The 19,420-nt window shown below is 36.7% G+C and overlaps 1 protein-coding gene across 1 annotated transcript in view; it reads left to right on the forward strand.

Annotated features, from left to right (window-relative positions):
- Positions 1–19,420, forward strand: part of LOC134662164 (katanin p60 ATPase-containing subunit A-like 1) — a 38,681-nt gene continuing 19,261 nt past the window's right edge. Inside the window, exons 1-2 of the mRNA XM_063518434.1 lie at positions 1–521; positions 14,608–14,713. Of these exons, the coding sequence (XP_063374504.1) occupies positions 330–521; positions 14,608–14,713 (298 nt within the window). The 5' untranslated portion in view covers positions 1–329. The remainder of the gene's footprint in view (positions 522–14,607; positions 14,714–19,420) is intronic.

Consider the following 19,420-nt stretch of genomic DNA (forward strand, 5'->3'; position numbering starts at 1 on the left):
TATATGTATAATGTTGGCAACATTGGTAACAAAGTATACGTTCGATTGTGTGCGTGAGTAGCTGTCGACGAACCAAATTGATAAGTTTGTTTTGTCAAGAGAATAATACCAATTTATAAATTCAACGGACCTCAAACCATGTGACAAGTGACAAACAAAAATGATAAACAGTTCAATAGTTTAAATTAAACACAAATGTACACCACGTTTTGAAAAAAGTTTCGGTGGTAAAATGAAGTGCATTGCTGGGAGTCTCGGTGGATGTCACACGCGATCTCACTTCGAGGAGGTCTCAGGAATTGAGTAAATTTTCGAGGAGGAATCGTTACATGTACGCAGCGGGAATGACAATAATGGCAGTTTCTGTTGGCGAAATTTGCGAGAACACCAAGTTGGCTCGGGAGATGGCCCTCACGGGTAATTACGACTCGGCGCTGGTGTACTACGAAGGGACAGTTCAAATGATACATAGACTGCTGGTGACCATCGCGGACCCCACACGCAAGTCCAAGTGGCAGTTGGTGAGTTTGAGCTCCGTTCTACATTTAGATGATCTTTTTTCGACGTAGCCGTTTGTGGTATTGTGGTTTGCCTTGAAGTAGGTGACATTACCTTATAAGATAAGTAGTGCTAATTAAACTCGAGGAAGGCGGAAGGCCGACAAGTGGTTGTTTGTTTGTATGGTCATTTTTATGGCAACCAAGCATAACAGGTGGCAAGCTCAGGATCCTTATAGAGGTGCATACAAATAACAAGTGGTCAAGCATGATTTAGTATCTATTATCTTATTCACCAATGTAAATAAATGTTATTTCATGGACTTGTTTTAAAACACAGATTTTTAATGTAAATACAGTAAACAAAGAGATAAAATAGGAAGGTATCACCAAAAATTTGGAATAATGGGATGGGACAGGTTTACAGAAATAAATTGACTGTATATGGGCATTTTCACTTAAAAGTGTAGGTACCATTTACTTTTTTTTTCGAAAACCCATCAACTGTTGAGTTATTTCTACTCAGAATCAGTAGTAATTCAAATGTCAGTTTTGTAACACATTATCACATACATTTTGTATGGACCCTTACAAAACTGACACCCAAAATTTGTATGAAAAACGGGACACAAACTGAAAACCCCCATATTAGTTTGGGCTAGGTTGTACTGTGTAATTGTTCCCAGAATATGTTTTAATAAATAATAAATATAAATAAATAAATGAGTATAATATTATAGGAGATACAACATCCTCCCAACTACTGTATACTTTTGAAAGTTGGGAACAAAATTAACAGCTATATCTTTAAGTTATAGATCTGATGTTAACTAATAAATGCATATAATTGTTCTCTAGACTAATTACATACATTTATAGTGAGTAGTAGTCGTCTGAACTAATTACATACATTTCTGCCCTGCTTATCGCGGGTGCAGTACTTGCAATAACACCCTCATACAAAGTACTGCGTTTGCGATAAGCAGGGCGGATTTATAGTGAGTCACAATTTCACAAATAAAGTAAACTATATTCAATACAAATACCATAATTATACAACTTCAATTACAAGGAGGTTGATTGGAAATTGAACCCCCTTATTTATAATTCATAAAACTCAATTATTTAATGTTTTAGGTCTCTTTAAGTCTTTTAAAAATGGTGGAAATGTGTCTTGCTTGAGGCAATGTGGCCGAAGCACATCTACACAGACAGCGGCTTTGCGCATCAATTTCTTCGTAAGGTGGCTTATTTTGTGTGGTCCTGCCTAATAAGGACAAATTCATATTTTGATGTATGCTGGGGCATTTGTCAACACACAGAATACTATTATTTAGGTAAAAGAGTCACATATAATTAATGTTACTTATGATGACTAATATATGCATTTATGATGCATGCAGTTAAAAATTTTCTCAAATCGGAACACTGAGTGAATGTCCATAACCAATATTTACAAACTGTGTCTTGTTGCATGTTTGATAAACTTCAAAACATCCTGTGTGTCACTTTTATGCTGAAAGTAATCTGATCCCAACACTGTTTGTCTTACCTGAATGAAATAGGTATTGTTCACTCTCTAAAAAACTGAAGAAACAATATTTCCGTTTTCACGCTTAGATGGTTAGCAGTTCTCAACTCATTTTACCAGTAACTTCCTGCCTCAGACAGCTAAACTGTCTAAAGCCCTCAAGAAAAGAATGTACTCCTATCTTAAATTCCGGCAACACACTTGCAACCCCTTTGGTGTTGCAGGTGTTCATGGGTGACGGCAATTGCTTACCATGAAGCGATTTCTCTGCTTGTTTGCCACCTATCTTATAAAAAAAAAAACTAGATGTGTGAGACATTGGAGTTAAGCTCTCTCCATATTTTTATTAGAGTCATCAACATTATTTATTCCGTGAGATTTACTTATATACAAACACTACCCTTTTAACGCTGGATATCTTAGAAAGCCAAGTTCTGGTCTGATAGTATTCAGTTTAATTGTAGTCAAAATTCACAAATTTGTCTTCCTAGCGTTCCTAGAAAAAACAAACCAGAACTATTTATAAACAACACTACTGGAATGCTCCATTATAACATTTTTAACTTGGAATAATGATAAACAATTAAATAACTTTATTTCTGTTACATTGCATTGTGCATTGAAGGATTTATTCAATCAATTGAGTTGCTTTTGTCTTGTTTCTATGCTATTGAGATCCCATTACGTGGCAACCATCTTTTCAAATCATAATTTACTAACACATGGCAATCTTTAGGTGGAGAATATTTTGTCAAATGACAACCAAAGTCACTAATTACAAAAATATACATTTAATGGTTACTTGACGCCTTTAGGCCCAGCACTCTAATTTTTCAAAATCCTTTCAGTTGTATTGTTTTTTTTAATACATTTTTCGATGAATTTACATGGGTAATATTGCAACTGTCAGAGGAAAGGTAACTTTGTCGACATGATAGGGTGTTGGGAATTAATTAAAATTTCTTTTTTCCTAATTTTATTGAACGTTTATATGGTATATTATATGCCGTAACTCACATTTTTAACCGGTGACTGAATATATTGAGTATTCTAGTTCGTTGTTTTTAACTGACAAATTGTGAAATTTATTGCAGTCTTATGGTCCAGAGATGGTTAATTAAGAATGTGACTGTTAAATAGTACAAAAGTAAACAATAAACTCTTTAAACAACTGTATTCAACAGTGGACGTATAAAAAAGCAGCCATTTAAAACTTATATTATTTAAGGCAGTTGAAATTTAATACTTAGCAATGGACATAATGAGTGGCAGTTGCCTGAGGTCAATGCTACTACTGAATCACTCATCTGTCAGCCCACACATGACATTCTCGGTACGTGTCGACATTGACTACAACCACGATTCGATTTAAAATCTTTAGGTTAATTACAACATATTTTGATTAAGTAAATACTCTTTTGCAAACTTGTTGAACAAGTACCTATACCTCTCGTGTAGCTGTCACGTAAAATTTGTAGAGACTTTTGCATTTGTATTACATATAAGTAGTAACGATGTGGCCACGTTGCTCCCACTGCTAAAACGGATCTGACGACGAATAATTGTTTTAAAATCTGTCAAGCGATTTGGGCTTTGGGCCAACAAAATGGACATACTATACTCTCAAAAAACGTTATCCTCTTATCATCACCAATCATGTAAATAAAAAATACATTTTTATTTAGGTAATGGCAAAACTGGAAGTCTATAAATAGGTATAGCTATTTAATCTGGCTCCATTCTTTCACTTTAATGAGTCACAGCTTGAGACTAGCGAATCAAGATTGTATGACTAAGATTTCAATGCACAAAGATTAGTTAAGTGAACCTTAGTGAAATTTACTCGATACCTACTTAAACACTCGCCTTAACAGCTCATAGTTTATTAATACTCGACTTTATTCGAATAAACTGGTGGAATAAAACGGAAAGGGGTGGGACAATCATACAAGAAGTCTTAGTAGTACTTATTAGTTATTATAGTAAGTAGGTGTCGGCATGCCTAAGCCCATGGGCTTAGCTATTTTAAGGCTTAGGACATACCATGATTTTTGTGAGGGTGTTAAAAAATTTGACGCTTCACTTCAAACAATACCTGCCACATGGTTATCCATAATAAGGGCGATTTCTTTTTCATGCTTTTTGCACTTATTACTTGAAAATGGCACAAATAGTTAACACAGATGTCACAGGGCCTACCATACCATACTAACATAGAAAAAACGAAAATCGTTATCTGCCTCTTTACCGCTCTTGCAAATTCGAACGACAGAGAGACAGGATGTTTTTCCATTATTTGATGTTGGCGGTAGGCCCTCAGAGATCTTTCCGGCTCGCGTGCCGGGTTCGGCCAACGCGATAGCAAACATGGCCTGCGAAAATAGCCAAATTCCATAAAATCCGTTCCGCGCAAACTAAATACAGGCCTGAACGTGGAAACCTGAAAATGTAGTAGAAAATCTTTTTTGGCCAAAGTAAGATTTTATAATGTGTGTATATTTGAGCAATCCATTGATGCTTAATTAGTCAGAGCCCTTGACTCACAGGCATATTTCCGTCCTAGTAAACTGATAAGTTACGGCTCGGCCTCGACATTGAGCGACTTGCGACGGCGGCAGCGATAACCATAGGTTGTAGCGAGACACAGCGATTGGACCTTTCGCTCCCACCTATGGTTGTCGCTGCCGCCGTCGCCAGTCGCGTGAAGTCGTGCCCGAGCCGTTATAGGTACGGTACAGTCTGCAATAAAAATACGGACGACGAGTTTTAAATTTGATCTGCTTATATTGAATCTTCTGGGCGATGGTCTTTTGTTAATCATTGTAAGCTCCTCATGCTCAGATACACAGTACATGTTAAAGAGGTTAGAATGGCTATCGCGCACAGTTAGTATCGGAACCGGTGTCGCCGCTGGTTCCTCTCCACATTTACTAACACTCGCGCATCGGTAGTAAAAACTAGCTAATAGTGCCTTGTGTGCGTGGTGAAGGGATACGCCTCCTTTAAACAGATTTGACGTCTGGCTTCTTAATCTGAACGTTATTGTGGCGCAAAAAGGCATGTTTACTTCATTTTCGGTCAGCGCGGGCGAGAAGCATGCGAGCGTTTGCTCAAAACCCCGCGGCGACACGTACCTTGCTCGCATCGCCATTCTACTTGTTCTGTGGCTCACCTACAACGCGCAACGACATGCTTAAATTACATGAAACCTGGAATGACCATCTACGTAACAAATATCTATATCTGGTACAGTCGCCATCAGATATATCGGAGCGACCAAGACGCTCACAAATATCTGAACACGCATCTATTGTCAAGGCTGTTAGAGTGCGTGTCCAGGTATTGTGAACACCTTTGCCGCTCCGATATACAGTAATGCCTCGATAATCCGAACTTCAAAAAAATACCCCCTGTACGGACTGGCGAAGCGTTCGTATTATAGTATGTTATAAAGAAAATAATGGTATATTCTTAAAAAACATATTTATTGAGACTCCAAAGTAACAAAAACAAAGAAATTAATCAACAAAGTACCTTAACACAAAATAATCGCGAACAAATCATTTTAAGAACTCATCTAATGTAGTCTGCCGGGTTCTATTTATTGACAGAGCAAAGGCTTTGTCCCTCAAATTACGTAGCATCATTCGTCAGCCCAGTCCAAACAAGTGGTCAATGCCGATATACTCGTAGCTTGCGAGTGGGGATTTTTTTGACTAAGACAAAAGACTCGTCACATCCAGATTCGTCAGTCTCTTGCGAAAGTTGGGCTATGATCTCATCGTCAGTTCAGAGAAAGGGTTCACTCGGCAGTTCGGATTAGCCTATGTACGGATTATCAAGGCCCTACTGTATCTGATGGCGACTGTACTAGCTTTCGTGGGTCCCTAGCACAGACAAGACATCCTCTAGACTGAGCATAGTAAAGTAACGCTACCCCCTCTGCCACTATATACGGTAGTTTTACTCCATCTTCGAGTCAAAGTGTCAGAATCCCGTGCCGTGATTGGTCCGTTCAAAGACACACATCCGCTCACCTCGTCCCCCCGCACCCCCGTATTTTTGGCAGCATCGGTTTCATGAAATAATTGCTCTAAACTCCGTCTAGAGGATTCCTAGTCTATGGTCCCTAGTCTCTAAATGTTACTTGAATGTTCATGTCAAATTTCATGTTATTTTAGAATGTCGTTCTTAAATTAATAAGGCAGGCAAAGAATCGAAGTTTCCAAAGTTCAGCCAAGGTTAATCATACGATACAGCCGTAGCTAAAATTGTGCTCCGTAATCTGATGCCAAGATATTAATTTACAAAATGTAACATACAACATACTTTATCTCATCAGCATCATCTAGCTGTAGGAGTCAATAGGCATATGCACTTGTACTATGTAGCCTACAGTAATATGTAAGTGAGCTGCAAAATTGCATGAACACATTATGATTGGAATTCATTCATAGTCATGCACTTTTTCAGCTGGGTGATGTGTGTAGGCTGGGTGTACGTACATTTTTAGTAAGTAGTTGGATTTAGAATTATATGTGTATTACATTTGTCGGCATGTTTCGACCTACTACGCCTCATATTTTTAGCACCAGAAAATGCTTGAGTCACTTTTTTACGGATATTGGATACCACCGAAGAAATAGATAAGGTAGTACTTTTTCTTAGCAAAGTAACCCAACTAATCTTGCTGAATGATCCCGCCATTATCATAAAACCTAACATAGTGTGCTAAATAGTAAGAAGCTAATGGTTTTACCAAATATATTTCCCCTGGAGGGCACTACCGCACCTATTCTCTCAATATGACTGCGCGGCCAAGCCCAAGCTGCTGCCATGCTGCCAAGGTCTTAAGAAAATACAGCAACGGGGTAGGTAACTACTGTAACTAGGTACAGTTAGCAAAACTATTAGCTTAGCATCCCTGTATACAAGACATTACAAGTACATATAGTTTTGCTGATTGTACCCATACAGTTATTGACAGTTTTTAAACCTTATTGCAAAGATGTAAGGTATACCGATGGCCGGTTAAGATTGTTAAGAGCAGCAACACTCTTAAACTGCCTTGACTGACCATTGGTACTTTAATAAACTAGCTATTTCAGGGAGTGCTATATCGTAAAACACATTAAGCATTTGGTTTAGCGTACGATGACCGGTTGCGGGGCAAATTCTTATAAGCACTCTCGTCCTTGCGTTCGGCTCGTTAAAGTATTTAATAAAGCCGTTTTCATTAACGTGAAACCCGACAACAGTTTCACACTCGATCGGGTGTAACGTCTAATCTACGGAGTTGTGAAACCTTTCCGGGATTCTCGCGATTTTATGAAGGTTTCCTAGTAGGGGATTACAATAGTATTATACTCGTACTATAGGAGGCTTCGACACGTTATAGTTATACTGTTGTTTTAGTATATTGCCGATAGTACCTATAAAATAAATTCTACAGAAAATGGGGATGTCTTACCAAATAAAGTTGGTTAGGTAAAGTCCTGTAACAGGAGGCTAGCAGCAGAACAGAGAAGAAGTCAAACATTTCTGGAGTAACAGGATTTGTCCTACGACAACTACATTCACTCTGTGAAGAAGTCCGAAAATCTACTTTACAATCGATACTAACTCTATCGGGTGTCCCAGCGTCTAACTTATTGCCAAATTATTATACATATTATTTACCTATTCAAATCTGTTGTACTTTAGCTACTGAATTGCCGACGACTTTTAATCTGTCAGCTCCCAGCGGCTCATATTTGAGCCAGAACGCTTATGGGTGACGTCATATCGTGGGATTCGACAGGTTTAGTTTTTTCATGGAGAAATCTTGGAATATTAACAGTTTCCTAACGGAATCTCCTCCATAAATAACATTTTTCAAAACCTTCCTCAATTTGCGCGTCTGTAGTTTTAGCTATTATTATGATTGTGTGTCAGATCGGTTGTTCTGTGCGTTGTTTAGCGGTATCAAGTTACCATTTTGTTTTTCAAGCGTTACTATCATATTTTCCTAATCGCCAAATTCCTAGCTAATCCATACGGATTAACTAGTGTCTAATAGGAACGCAAATAGCAGAAATATCTACGTTTCATTACAGAGATAGACAGTATTAACTCTTAGTCATTATAGACGGCTAGCGGATTTACGAGAAACTTTTTCTGGAAAGATAACGGGAGTTAAGTAGCAGTCGGGTCAGTTCCTATAACTGGATGACATCTGTACTTGACGGACGAAGGGAGTAAGTGCAGACCTTTTTCTGCCTATAACGGACCTTGTACATAAACAGTCGCATAAAAAGCTATTTATCTACCAGAAATGTGCGATGTAGCTAACTACAATTCATATTATAAGACTTACAGTTCATATACCTACCTACGACTGTTTATACTAATTGGAAGAATCCCTCCATTAAAACCAGATTTCGTTAAAATCGTTACCATTTCATGCTTGGATAAGCTAAGAAAATAGCAATTCTTAATTACTATGTATATTCTACTATTTCTACTTCCTCATCCCTACCATTTAACTCAGACGGTTGGTGAGGTAAGTTGCGTGGTGGTTTTCTAGTAAATGGTAACTCTTTTCGGGAAAAAATCTAGTTAAAATATTTTTACTTATAAATTATAATTTAATCCTTTATAGGGCACGATATGAAACACAAAAACCTTCACCTACACCGCAGTCGACATTACAACTTCTTACCAACCGTTTCCGTCGAGCGTTCTCACCTATATTGAACGCCTTTTAGTATCGTAGGTACTCTGCTTACATCTCTGGTTGAAAAGCCTAACCGCTATACTTAAACGATTTACAATAACCACAACGTATTTAAATAAGTGCTCCACTTGTTTACTCGTCTTGCGAATGTAGCAGCTGTGACATTAAAGCCTTCGCGAAAGCAGACCGTAATAGTGACATAATTAAATGTGTGGGAGGTCACCGGTTTGTGCCGCAATCTTATTGAGGTGACGACTCGTAAAACGTAAGGTTACGGACTTCCGAAAGAGGCAACAGAAGACAAAAGAGGAGTCTATTAAATCATGCTTGTCGGAGATGTAACGCGTTTTCCTAGAATGCTGCTAATTTCATTTTTCCCACGCCTTTTTGAATATACGCTAACACTAAACTAGTGTGAGCAGCTCAGCTCCCAGCTCATCTTTTGTCTAATACTTAGAGGGACCTTGGAAATCGATAGGTAGATTAGGTAGGTATTGAACGTAGGTAGACTTCTTGGGTATAATAAGTGTATGACCTCCTCAAAGTTATCGTTACTCACCATCAGATGGGCAACGTGAGTGCAATTGTGGTCTTACTCATTGAAATGGTCGCCTGTTATCCTAAACTAAAAAGTATACAAAGATCTACGTTAACAGATAAACAAATTACCCAATCACATTTTCCACCTTATCTCCTCAACTAGATTTAATAAACGAGATAGCGTACGTCATAATGAAAAAGATAATTTATCTATTTGGTCATACGTCATCATCAGCATAAAGTCTAGATTGTATTGGCGGCTTGTCTCTTACCGTAATGACTTCCATAAACCGACTTGTAAACCTGCTATCTTTATGGTTATGTCTAACGATGGCTATTATAATAACCTGCTTCATACAAGAAAGCTTAGTAGACTTTCACATGGCTAGACTGGAAAAGTAAAATAGATAAACCAAGTATTTTCTTATGCTTTAAAAATAAAAATTCGTGGATAAATTCGAAATGGGAGCAATTTTAATAATTTATTAAGAACATCAGTTAATTTCAATGCGAAAACATGAATGAGTACCAAATGAATCCACGACAGCGCCAATTGCGTGTTGATAATCAGCTCTAACGATTGTACCTAGAAATATTTGACCTAAATACGTCTATCACGGCATATTTTAGTTTTTCAACAACCCTACGTAAGCACGGAACTAGTTTACGCCGGGTGTCCCATATTTCTCCACAATTTGCCATGAAAATACATGAAACGTTTTTTGCTTGCTTTGTGAAATATTTTTCCAATTAAAGTATTATTAACTGAAATATAATGTCATATTATTTAAAAAAGAAAAAGTGACCAAGTTTACAAAGATTCAAGATTCAAAGAATTTATTTGCATAGAACACAATTATGAGAAGGTGTTACAAAATAAAAGATTTCCGTGCATGCAGGCGTGCAAATATTGTAAAAAAACAGGCAATATTTACAAAAGCATAAAATAATATAAATATAAGCAAAAATGGATTAATCAATGTCAAGGCTATTATTTAGATAACATTTAGAATGTAACAATACTCGTAGGTACCAAATTATGAACGTCATTTAATAAAATAGAATAGAATGCCCAGAGAACTAAACTATAACGTAGAGCGCAGAGAAATTACAGGGCTGCTCTTAAAACACCGGTTTCTTTTCCGTTTCCGCTAAACCTTTGCCTTGATATTTATTGGAGTATAATTTTGTTTCCGCTTATAGCATTAGGGTATTGAACTTCTAATGCCGCGTCATTATTCATATCTCAGTTAAATAACAGGCCAGCGTAGTATTATTAGATAAGGTTTTCACTTCAATTTCGTACATAGTGATAAAATTTAGATGAAATTTCAAGCAAGTTAGTGGTTGGCTCTTGATTAATTCTTTCACATTTCCAAGAACAGAAACTAAACTATAAAGTTTTCACGAGCCGCTATCGGCGCTATCATTCCATCGTGAAATCTCCATCATCCACGCCCGCCATAATGAAGCGGCCCGCCACTAAACCCCAGAAACGTGCAATTAAATCGTTACACTTTTACTTGCCGGCGTTTTTAAACGTTGCACGAGTTCTTCGCCATTTGCATATTATCATAATCATGATCACGCGCAGCCGATTTAATCATCCAGTTTCATCACTGGCTAATCATGTGGAACACGCCGAACACGGAACAATTAGATGATAGAAGGAATGTCTGTAAAAACGTGGCCAATTACCCGGCTCCGGCATGGGTGTTCCATTTAATGTGATTCCATTTGAAGATAGAAGGGAGTGGTGATCTATGATTTAACTGACTTCCAAAGATTTGGGTCATGGGTTGTTGGTAAAGCAGACTGAATTGTATGTTAATTTGCAATGTCGTTGATTCTTTTTAACGCGAAAGGAGGCAATAGCCATGTCTTCCGCTTAGGGTTTGCAATCCGGATCCGAAATGTATGCAATTATCCGGATCTGGATCCGGATCCGCGGATCTTCCCATACATTTCGGATCCGTCGTGCAAACCCTACTTCCGCTGGTTTGAGTAAAATAAAACGTAAGTTAAGCAATGTATAGCTAAACGAACACAGAGATTCAAGATGTCACACTTAACCTTTTCGACGCCGTGTCAAACACAAAAGCTGTCACACCACGCCACGCCACGTCACCGAAGTGTCAAAACTGAAATTGAACTTTATGCATATGCACGTAGGTCTATGTTGCTCTGTGATATGTGACCGATTAATCGGTCTTTGGCGTTGAACCTACGGTGCGGATATATCGGTCATTGGCGTCCAAAAGGTTAAGTCCAGAACATTGTCAAGTTATCCACATGCGTCTCACCGTTTACTCTCCGGAAATCAACTTTTAAGTTGATTCAACGTAGCGATAAATGTCAAACATGCAGTAAATAACGATTTCAAGCGGAGACCGGATGGAATTTGCTTGCAATGGGCATCGGAAATCGTATAAATTCTCTTGCGGGTTCTTGTTCTTGGCAAGCGTCTGTGTGTCACTCGAAACTTGATGGAACAAAATTTTCATAATATTAACATAAGTTTGGCAAACGATGTGACATTGACCTTGACGGACAAACAAACATTTTATTAACTTTTTAAAGATTTAAAAGATGGTCCTAAACTAGGGGAACAATATTGTTATTTACCTTTTCCAAAAGATAACCTGAAACATATAGAAAATGTCCTTCATATGTAGTTAAAGTATCGTATATGTCACATGTAAATTTGAGCGAACTTAAGCTGTATTTTTAATCGTGACATGATAATTAATTTGTACGAGTATTAATACCTATTGTTCAATATTAGTTTGCACGAGGACACCATAACAACATTTGCATGCAATTTCGCGGCAATTTTCAGAATTCCAATGCGGTGGCTAGATTGTAACAACGCGATAACTCAGTATTAGCGCAGAATAGTACCTATGGGAATGGGATTTCAGAAAATTATCCCGCATTAGCTTGGCCAGTATTACCTATGGAGATTCCCAATAATGCAAACAAGACTTAAAAGGTTTAAACGATAATGGATAAATGTATCCGTAGGTAATGTAAATATGTCGTTTAGGTGTCTCATGTATACAAATACATATGTATCTTCCAAAATCATATCCGCTCATCAGTTAACAAGCTCAGGGGATTGCTCATTAGTCAGCTTATTAGCATTTAGCCGGCGAGTCGGTGAGACGAGACATGTTCCGCTCGCGGCTCGTCCTCATCCGTGCGATATTACCACTAAATTACACACATTTATATGACACGCACCATAAAATCCTTTACTTATGCTGCTAAATTGGCCTCACTTCAGCCTTAATTCGCACGTCGCAGTTGATTATGCGGCGGTAGGCTTTGAGTCGGTTTAGGTCACCTAGTCTAATTCAGTGGCTGGATGGTCGCCAAGCATTTGTTCTTTTGTCGTGCGTCCGTCACAGTCGTTTTGTATTGTCATGCGTGTTACCGTTCGGTTCTCAAGTGTTGATGTCGCGGTCGTTGAACTGCCGATAAATTTTATCGTCACTGTGACGCATTCGGGGTGGCTGAAGCGGTGGTGAACTCACATGTGCAACATTTTTAAAGTTGGACACTAGCTTGGAGAAATCATAGCTAGCTAAGGATTAAGTGAAAAGTTGCGAGATCTTAGATCCTACTTCGATATTCATATTACACAACGAATGTAAGATTCGTGTGGGAACATTTTTATTGTTCGCCTTCGAGATCATTGTGTGTTAATAGTTGTGGGAGATCGAATTTCACTTTTGTGCGTGCTTGGTGAAGGAAGAAATTGACGAACCTATTCACCGTCTGGTAATCGAAAAGTTTCTTTGTGCATTGCTAAATATTAATGACGAGAGACCGTTTCTAAGTTAAATATCGTCAAGTTTTATTACCTATTGTACTAACGCTGAATTGTTTCTAGCCTCGCGAGTAAAGTAGGTTAGTTATGAATGAAAACGCGGCTGTCGCACGCTTATTAAATTATGTACGCACAGTGGTCGTAAAATGATTTACAGTTCATTCCGAATTTTGTGACATTGTTGTTAGTAACTGTAGTTTTACTGAACCGGATAATTTTAAGTAATTCTTTTCAACCTTTGCTATCGACTTTCGATTAGGTTTCACTTTGAGTTTGCCTAACAAGGACGTTTTATTTATACGAGCGCGGGAAACTTTCTCCGAATAGCCTTTTATAGCACCTAGAATTAGGGTTGCCAACCGTACTATATTATATTATATTGTATTGTACTATATTTTGGCTCTCTGTACTATAGCTGGTCAACCTGAATTTTTTTGTTAAAATAATTTCAAATGTTATGACCTACTTGTCTTTTTTGATTTGTCATCATAATCGCCATGCATGTTCGCTTTTTGGATAGTATGTATTTAAGTTATGTTTAGTATTTAGTGCATTATGTTTAAAACTTAAAAATGAGCGCGATCTCGCCAACAAACTGCAATCGCAGTTTGGCGAGGAATATAAATTGTTAAAAATTGTTGTGTACTTTGTGATAAATAAATTAAAAAAAAAAAACAAATCTTGTCAGTAAAAAAAGGCGCGAAATTCAAATTTTCTATGGGACACTATCCCTTCGCGCCTACATTTTTCAAATTTGCAGCCGTTTTCTACTGTCAAGATCTGGTTGACCAAGTATTATATACTTTTGGAAAAATATATAGTACGCTAAAATACTATATTTCCGATGAAACGTATATTACACTTATGTTTAGTATTTTATCTAAAAGTACTATGTTTTTTTTAAATGTACTATATTTTTGATGCCTTATTATGAAAAATACTATATTCCACCAAAAAATTGTTGGCAACCCTACTAGAATGGAAACAAACACTCTGTACTGTACAGACAAGTGTACAAATGTAAATTAACTATGGTTTAAGGGATTAAATATCCTTGTCATGTTTATTACAATCTCGTTTTAGTCTGTAATTTGTAATACAATATGCACTTTTAACACTGTAAGTATAAGTACAAAATGTGATCGCTAAGTAATGATAGGTATTGACTGTGGCGATGTATCCGATACATGTTTGATTAGATCAGTGTTAAACAAACAAATGTCTCACCGCATACTCGTCGTTTTTTACAGCGATGCCAATCGGAATTGACTTTTAACTACTCCCAAGCTCCAAACTTACTCGCCAGGTCACCGTATAGGCAGCAACATTATTTTTGAAACTTTTTTTAACAACCAGTAATTTGTGTCCCCATTGCTCCAAAGGCAAAGGCCTCCCTTTTACTCCACTACTCCTCACGATTGCTTAGTACACTATTGCCTGCTGTTGAAATATCTTTTGGGTTGTTTATTTATTTATTTTTTCTGTTGTCCAGGTACAAAAACAGATGGCGCGCGAGTACGAACAGCTGAAGGCGACGGTGGCCACGCTGCAGATGTTCCAGCATGAGGGGGAGAAGGCCATCACGCCTATGACTGGCAGTAAGTTCACTCTTAGTTTAAATTATACCGAAAATGTACTGGTACAAACAGTTGAGAGTGTTTAGATTAGACCACACTAATGAACACACCAATCTAATAGATAGAATTTAAAACAGATATGCGCAGGGTACAAACAGCCACACTCTTTACTGACCATCGGTAAACCTTGTGTCATTGCAATAAGATTTAGGAATTGTCCCTTAACAATGTGGACGATGGTATGTTATAGACGTTCGATGTTTCGTCGTCCATCCGTTGATTTTATTCTTGCTCTTACGCCGTTAAGGGCCTACTGCAGCCGCGTCTGGCGCTTTGTAAACCACGCCCGCTAGTTCTTCCCTCCCCGCTAACACGCACACATGGAAACGCTTCGCGCCGCACGTGAAGTTGGTGTGACCTTTTAGCACCATCTAACGTTACAGAAGTTAACTACCATTATACGCGGTCGCTGCGGTCGGCCAGAAACTTATATTCGGAAAAAATAGAAACAGATGGCGTTGTTACTTGTTCATAATAGCAAACAATAAAATAATTAATTAATAAACCTAAATATTTATTGTTGTTTTTGGAAGATGTTAACAGCATAGAAGCAGCAGCGTAGATAGCATATAAGTTAAGAGTATTGATAATAAGAAAATAGCACAAGAACAGAAAAGAGATTATTTTTGATAAAATATGATGAAAACAGATTTAAGTTACGCTCACCTGACTTTGCGGTCACTAAATGCAAATTTCAACCTTATTGTTATGAGGTTACAATACCCCTGGGGTTGCAGGCGTCCATAGTCGTTATTATTATAAATGCTTTGGTTGAAATGCTTTTTAACCCTCGAATTTTTCATAGGTACAGTCACCTGCAATAATAAGTTACTCTTCGACGGCCGCAAAAATATGTGACACGCTCTTATGGCTCTACAAATAAGATCTAACACGATCTACCGCAAAACGGCCTTCGGTGTGTAACATATTATTGCAGCTGACTGTACTCGTATTCATTGTATAGGTAGGTATTAATATCTTTTATCCGATCGATTTGCATTTATTTGAAATAAATCAGTGTTTAGTAATTATGTTTTATTGAATAAGAGATTATTTTATGTAAGGAATACAGGATGTCTTTTTGAAACACCCATTTTCTGGATAATTTTGAATTTCAATTGTCAGGGGTGCCTACATAATTTTTTAATACATTTTACAACGACAACAAACAAAAGTTCAAATTCGCAGTATTTTTATTACCCGGGTCGTGTCGCAACAAAATAGAAAATCATATTTTTCAAATCTAAGCGTTATTGTAATTTATCTCAAATAACCAAAAAACCAATCTGACTAGAACTTAAAAACGAACAGAATTATTTTAATATGTCGATTTTTCTTGGTGACCCAGGAGAATTTTTTTTGTATCCCATACAAAAAGAATGTATCCCAATCGCGTATCGGTTTTGGTTTTTACTTATAAGTGTGAAAAATATATTCTACCATATACGAAGGATGTGTGTTTTTTCATGTTTTATGTGTCTTTTTGTACAATAAAGTGTTTTACTGCTACTAATATATCATATTAACGATTAACTAAAAAGGTATTTGCATCTAATTTAACTGGTAAATTATTGAAGTCCGCTAAAATTTATATACATATATTCAAAAACATATTTGTTAGTATGTCCCAAAATCATGGCTCATTTTTAAGTCTCCTGACTTACCAAACATATCGCAACGAAGGCAAGGGTACAACGCGGCATCGTGAACCTAATAACGTAACGTTTCAGTTACTTTTTTAGTCGCCGACCATTTTATCCGGGGTACGAAAAGAGGTATTAGATCTATCCTGGGTCTAATATGTTATAAAAACATAGTTTATTGAAAAATGTTCGTAGGTAGTACACAAAATTTAAATTTTCTTTTAAATGTGTTTTGGGTCATCGTTATCCCTGGTGACTTTTCTGGTGACCCAAGAGACATCAATTTTATTATGACTCAGGAGACTTTTTTCTATGCACTTTGATTTTTTTGATGCGCTAATTTTGTAATCTAAAATAACTAATCGACCCATCCTCCTTTCTATTGAAAAACTTTAGTTCCGAAATTGCTGGTCAGTGAGCTTGTTTAAAATTCTAAATTCAAATTTGTAGCGTAAATTTTTTAAAATTCGAATATAAATTGTAAAGTTACCTTGCAGACCTCGCATCTAATATTTGGTCATGATATTTTGAGTTTTATTCACCAGTACTAGAGTTCACTTTTATTAGCGATTTCATCAAGATGTAGCTTTATTGAATTATATTATTTATATTTGAGTGATATAAAGTTATAATGTAACTGTGAGATCCTCGTATTTCAGCCCGTACAAGATTATAACCTTTTTCATGTAATGTCATTGAGTTTTTCTTTATTGATTTAAATGCCATCTAAATGAGTGGCCATCTAAACCTTACGGTCACGTGATGGCCTTACGCTGTCTCGGGTTTATCATTTTTTCCCCACCTCAAAAAGTGCCCAGCGCCGCTAAAGAAGTTTTCACTTCAAAAATCTTTGAATGCAGTTGTTTCTTTAAAAAACAATAATGTTTCATTTAAGTAAAATGAGCAAACTTAAGGTTTTAAGGCACTTTCCCTCCAGGGCCCATAATTTTTTTCCACCCGGTATAGTAGACAACAATTTTTTTCGACTAAATGAAGTTTTATTAGATAAATCGTTGATCACATCGTTCGTTTCACACATCACATCAAATCGTTTGTCATCACAATAAAAATTTGTCAAAATAATGAAATTTATGCCAAAAAACATAAATAAAACATATAAATTCAACACATTTTTTTAATAAAAATCTTTCTCGATGAAAAGAACATCGACAAATTATGTTCAAAGAATTAATATCAAAACAGATGTCATAATTAGGATTGGCTACTTTAAGAAAGGGACAGAGAGATTTAATCCTCTCGCTCTGCACGTTTTTCTCATTCCTCCTTGTCAAGCCAAAATAAACTATAAAATGATAGTAACACAGTACATTGTAATAATTCACTTTTTCCACGGTATCATGTCATTGTAAATTACTTATGTGAAATTGTAGTGGCGTGCGACTTTCAAACCGGAGGTCACGGGTTCGAACCCCGGCCCGTGCAAGTGAGTTTTTGTAAGTAGACCTTTTTTAGTGATACTTAAATATAATAACTTTTCGTATTATTGAAATAAAATATTTTATTCAAACAAACTTAATAATATAATAATTAAAACGAATAATATCAATTAGTTTTTAATATTTATTCAATTATTTTAAATTATTTGAGCATGAAACATACTAGATTTATTTTTATCATTACAATAGAAAAAAAGCAAAAAATATATTCTTATAGATATTTTATTTTCAAACAAAAATAAAGCAAAAAGTTACGGTTAGATTCTGATGGCTAAATACCAAACAGCTACCGATACATTTCAATATCTGTCGAAATTTCCTAACCCGTTGTAACTGACAAAGAGTATAGATTTCGTTTCGACGTAGCATGACGTAGCTAAGCAAACACGCACACAAGGCCTGTAAGAAGGCACCATCATAGGTTTACCTCCGATTCCGTTACTACTCAATGGAGTTACGACTCAACGTTTATTGGATATTAAAATTTTACGTAATTCGGAGCGTTGCGCGAAGTGACATAGGTCTTACCTCTTTGAGGCACGACGGCCATCTAACATTACTGGCATAAAGGATGCATTTATGACTTTGACGCATGACAGAAAGAGAAACCGAACTGCGTAAAATGGGCGTTTGCTGTTGAATTCATAAAATCAAAAATCGATAATAAATCCATCGGTAAAGGATAATAAGTTAATATTTAGTTCTTTGAAAGTTAAGACGAGATTAAAACCTTTGCTGTAAGGTGGATTGTGCTGGATATGGATGTGTTTTCTAGTTGCACGAAGCTAAAACCGAAAAATGAACACGTAAGTTTGGATTTATTTTCTATCGAGAAAATTTTAAGCATTCGTGTTTCGACTACTACGAAATCACTTATCATATAGTCAAGAAACATATATCCGAAAATCACTACTGTTTGTTTCCGGGGCTAGCCACTGCCACGTTTCTAAGATCCTGTTATTTTTCGATGCACGGCCTTAAAAACAAGATTGCTTCACTTAAAGAACGCACGTGCTTTTTCCTTTTTTTTGGGTGAATGAACCCTCCTATGAGTACAAATATGGGTTAAATGTACCTTCACTACCTTTTCAAATATAACAACATCAATTTTATCTTATCTTGTAAAAGGGAGCCCTTTTTTGGGTGCACTTCGACCCACTAGAATCTTTTGTGCGCCAGGTACAGAAACTACCAGAACGAAGTCACGTTTCAAGTGCTCCCATATAAATGAGATAACTGTAGTTACGGTAACCACAATTATGGAAGTGTTAAGATTTATTTTCTTTTTCATAGAATAATGCATTTATTTACATAAAAGATATATATACAGTGGTACTACTAAACTAAATTAATAACTAGCTTAAATCTAAAATAGGGCCTTGAGGCAAAACGATTTATTTTCTAAATACGTCACGACTGAGATTTGATTTGAACCTACGCATAATCACACGAAAAGTTAAAGTTATAGGCACCCAGTACTCCTTTGCACCTTTGCATGTCGATGGAACTCGGAACCAACTTCCCGCTCATTAGGCGGTCAGTGAACCTTTTTACTTACTCCAAGTAAT

Source organism: Cydia amplana, chromosome 1, assembly GCF_948474715.1.
Source record: "Cydia amplana chromosome 1, ilCydAmpl1.1, whole genome shotgun sequence".
Taxonomy (NCBI): Eukaryota; Metazoa; Arthropoda; class Insecta; order Lepidoptera; family Tortricidae; genus Cydia; species Cydia amplana.